Source organism: Drosophila montana, unplaced genomic scaffold (assembly GCF_035044405.1).
Source record: "Drosophila montana isolate Dmon_TW-CO22-7 unplaced genomic scaffold, ASM3504440v1 contig_2081_1, whole genome shotgun sequence".
Taxonomy (NCBI): domain Eukaryota; kingdom Metazoa; phylum Arthropoda; class Insecta; order Diptera; family Drosophilidae; genus Drosophila; species Drosophila montana.
The window spans coordinates 518204-522916 of NW_026996991.1; the positions used below are offsets into that span (position 1 = coordinate 518204).

The 4713-nt window shown below is 40.7% G+C and overlaps 1 protein-coding gene across 1 annotated transcript; it reads left to right on the plus strand.

The window, feature by feature from the left end:
- Positions 1-3134: 3134 nt before the first annotated feature.
- Positions 3135-4508, plus strand: LS2 (Large Subunit 2). The gene has a single exon (XM_064679998.1). The coding sequence runs from the start codon at positions 3220-3222 to the stop codon at positions 4504-4506; it is 1287 nt and encodes a 428-aa protein (XP_064536068.1). The 5' UTR covers positions 3135-3219; the 3' UTR covers positions 4507-4508.
- The last annotated feature ends 205 nt before the right edge of the window (positions 4509-4713 follow it).

Consider the following 4713-nt stretch of genomic DNA (forward strand, 5'->3'; position numbering starts at 1 on the left):
TGATGACGTCGACGTGGCTTGCCAAAAAATGAAAAAAGAATGCAAACAAAAAGAAAATATTTTATGACATTGCTGACAATTTATGATGCAAATTCCACGCAAAAAATATATATATACATGAAATGAAGGATGCAGGCAGCTTTTCGGGTGCAGCGACGACAAATTGTCGAGAAATTGCATAAAAATACATATCAAAATAAATTGTTATGCTGAAATCTGTAATCTGAAGTAGTTGCGGATGCACTCAAAAGATATTTACGAGTGCGCAGCCAAAGCAAAGCTGCAAATAAGAGCAAAGGGCAAGCCAACAAAAAAATAAAACAACTCAATGCGAATTGTTTTTCTGTTGATTCATCAGAAAATAAATTGAAATTTTCTTGTTGACATTCACCAAAAAAAAAAAGGAAAAAAAAAGAAAAAACAATACAACATGCAACAGCAGCAGAAGCAGCAAACTGCGTCCTGTGTCATGATTCAGCCAAGCTGTCGTTGGCTGTGTTTGCTCTGTTGATTTATTTAATTTACTAAAACTAACAGCATAAAATATTTGATAATAAAATCACGTTCACACGCCTATGGCCACAAATCAATTGAAACACGCATCAACCGATAGACCAACCGAACCAAAAAGCCCAACCAACTAACCAACCAATCGACCCATCGACCAATTGACCAGTCGACTAACCAACCAGTTCATTAAAACTTTTATTCATATATTTTTCGAAAAATGAGTCCCATTTTCGTGGAACACAGTAACCGCAACCAAATATCTTCAAATTCGTTGTGACGTTTTGGTTAGCCCCTTTCTATTCGGTTTGCCCCTGGGTACAAACAGACATTCATCTATCGTTCCCATAACCCCAATAAAAAACCTCTGTGTGCGGTCAAAAACTTTGCATTTCATGCGATAGTTAACCGTCGCCGAATAAAAAGCATTTATAGCATAATATTTATGAACATTTCAATATAAATACCCCTAAACGTTGGCAATTTCAACAACATCGATATGTGTACGTAATAAATTCTGGTGGCTAACCGACATGAAACCGTGAATAAATGTCAGCAACAACCAAACAACATTATTAGAAACCGAAACGTGAACATTTTAATCCTAAAATTAGCGCATCGGATTGGCAATGACTAATGTGATGCAATAGACTATGGGAACAGGAACACAAGCAAATACGAGGAGTTTCTTAGAATCTAGAGGATTCTACAACTTTATAAAACTTTATAGCTATGAAATTCCAAAGCGAATCATTGCTTAGCGAGAATGCAACTGAAATTAGAGTATTCAATTAAGAATTGCCCGTCCGACTGGAAATATTACAAGCCATAGATATTTTCATATAGAAACTACCTAAATTTACATCAGCCAAATATGGTCAGATAAATCTACTGACTGGGGCCTAAGTTATTTACGCTTCAGGTCTGAGTACCCCACTCAAAAGAATTTATTTTAAATCAAATCAGTTTTGAAAATAAATAAATAAAAAAAAAATATTGTAATTAGTTTTTTGTGCTCTTTTTTCTCGTTTCCATTCTGTGCACTTTATTATGAATTTTTATTGCGTCCTATCATATTATTATTATTTTCTTTTTTTGTTCAAAATTAATTTATCGCCTTCAAATAATAACGAACCGAAAACCATCGAAATCGAAGCGAGCGATCGAAAAATGTTTCGTTGGCTCCGTCATCGTCAATGTCTGCAGAAGCGTTGCCTGAATTTAAATGGACAAATTAATTGCGTTTGTCATGTGGCTGGGACGGGTTCTGGTTTTGCGTTCGCAGGTCATGAGACCTAAATAAAAACCAAACAGTTGAAAAAATAGGAATTAATTGGATTTTGAACAGCGCCGAAATGTATTTAATTTAGCATTAATGACAATACACAACAGAGATTTTGTCCTCTGCATTGCACTTAACAAGTGCCAATTGGCATTGAATTATTGGAATCTTTAAAATCGTTATAAATCTTCTTATCTGTGCGATCGGCGTCTGATCATCAAATGTCCATTAAACGGTTGCTAGCACGGCCATTATCCTTTTCTTTCTGCTCGTATACCAAGCGCATTAAGTGAGACCCAACAGAAAATCTCTTTTGGAACCCCCAGAACGCACAGTTGATGATGATCACGAACCCTGAAACTCAAGGGGATCCCAATTCTCTGGACATTAATAATCACACAGTTTGAGTTTTTCGATCGAATGCCTTTTTGATTCACGACCAAGTTGTCGTTGTTGTTGTTGCTACGGGCTCTCTTGTAGGAGGACCAATCGTGCGACCCTGCTACACAACTTGGACTCCTGCTCCTCCGCCTCCAAAGTCGTGTCAGTTGACATTTTGATTGTGTCGCCTTTGGTGAATTAATTGAGCCTCGCTTTTTTTGGTTGCCTTCAAAATGAAGTCGTTTCCGTGGAATGCTAAACACCTAAGCTACGTCCGTATCTATCAGGGACCACACATAGCGACCCACCACTCTCACAGTGGGACTCAATAAGATTCAAATTTTTGGGCCTGACACACGCAGCTTCATCGAAAATTTGAAAAAAATCTCGATTAGCGCGGCCTGCGGGCCACATTGCCAATTAATTATAATTGATTAGCGATATTAACGGATATTATTATGATGATGATTCGCATGAAATGATTGTGTTTGCAACCGCAGCTACATTTTTGTCTCTGTCGCTGGCCGAAACATTTCGAGTGTAGCCCATTATGTTAAATTCTCCATAAATGATAAATGACTTAATTGCGGCTTTCAACAAACTGTAAGACTTTCAAATTAACATTTCAACAAATATTTGATTTGATTAGAAATATTTAAATCAAATTAATGTTGCATATTTACGACGTCTGCTTGGAATGTTGATGCCAGAAAGGGCTATAAACAGAACGTGAAAGGAATTTTGAATTTATTTCATACTTAAACTTAAACGTGTGTTTAATTTTTGGTGTTATTACTATTAGAGCTAAAAGGATTTAGTGAAAATCCCCTTTCAAATCATTAACATTAAATTTCGATGAAGAAATTTGTGTACACTCACAATTAAAATACAACCCTGGGAGAATGCTTGACCAGATCCGTAAGTACAACATAGTCGCCTTTGTTCTCCAAAGAGCTGTCACAAAAAAGGAATTAAATATAAGCCAAAATCTAGTTTTATTTGTTTTTATCGCATTGTTACACCGTGCTGCGAGCTTTCAAATTTTTATTATGGGTCGTGGTCGCAAAGAAAAGCATCAATCACGTTGTCGCAATCGAAGATCTCGTTCCCGGTCACATTCCAAGCATCGTCCGACACGCTCCAGTTCCATAACAAGTCAATCGATCCAGGTAAAGCGCCGCAAGGAGCGCGTAAACTCCTCATGGGATATACCACCGATGGGTTATGAGCATCTCTCGCCCGTACAGTACAAGGCGATGCAGGCAAGTGGCCAGATTGCCTCCAGAATTGTGCCGGACGCACCGCCCACGGGTGAGTCGGCGGCCATTGCGACGGTCACGCGACAGGCCCGTCGGTTGTATGTGGGCAATATTCCCTTCAGCACTACCGACGAGGATATGATGGCGTTTTTTAATGAGCAGATCCACCGTTTAAATGGAACACAGGGTCACGATGGCAACGCTGTGCTCACCTGCCAGACGAATCTAGACAAGAATTTTGCGTTTCTCGAGTTCCGTTCCATGGATGAAGCAACCCAGGCCATTACCTTTGACGGTATCAGCTATCGTGGACAGACGCTCAAGATACGACGACCGCATGACTATCATCCGGTTGCCTCAATAACCACCGCGGAGATAGTTGAAATAGCTAAGGGAGCGGCGCAGATCCATGCCAGCAGTCTGCCCATTTCGCCAGTGGTGCCAGATTCGCCGCATAAAATTTACATTGGTGGTCTGCCCACCTGTTTGAACGAGGAGCAAGTGAAGGAGCTGCTGGTGACCTTTGGCCAGCTGCGGGGATTTAATCTGGTGAAGGATACCATCACGGGCCAGAGCAAGGGCTTTGCCTTTTGCGAATATCTAGATCCGTCTATTACGGAACAGGCCATTGCCGGTCTCAATGGCATGCAGCTCGGTGATCGAAAGCTTGTCGTGCAGCGCTCCATTGCCGGCGTACGGAACATGGTGGCCAGTCAGTTACCCGTGCTGCAGGTGCCTGGTTTTCCCATCGATGTCTCCACTTGCAAGGCCACTGAAGTGCTATGCCTGTTGAACATGGTCTTGCCCAGTGAGCTGCTGGACAATGATGAGTATGAGGACATACGCACGGATATTAAGCAGGAATGTGCCAAATATGGCAAGGTGAAAAGTCTAAAAATTCCACGTCCGATCGACGATCCACCCCAAACCGGCTGTGGTAAGGTTTTCGTGCGCTTCGAGTCGATCGAAGACTGTAAGAAGGCATTGAACGCATTGAGTGGCCGCAAGTTTAGCGGACGCATTGTGATGACATCCTTCTACGATCTAGACAAATACAAACGCAAAGATTTTCATTAATATTGTGGTTTTCTTCGATTTTAACAGTCGAGCCTCATCTTTTATTAGCGAATGCTGCGAAATGCTGAAAAAGATGTGAAAACTAGGTAGCTAACACAGCTTGCTTTAGACTTTGCTGGCTTCATAACAGATCAGCGTTAGAATCGAGACTGTAATTTTAGCCTGTGATGATCATCTCGTTCCCAAAGAGCTCAGGTTTCGCTAGTA

Coding starts and splice junctions, on each gene's coding strand:
- LS2 (XM_064679998.1), top strand. CDS start 3,220: ATGGGTCGTGGTCGCAAAGAAAAGCATCAATCACGTTGTCGCAATCGA.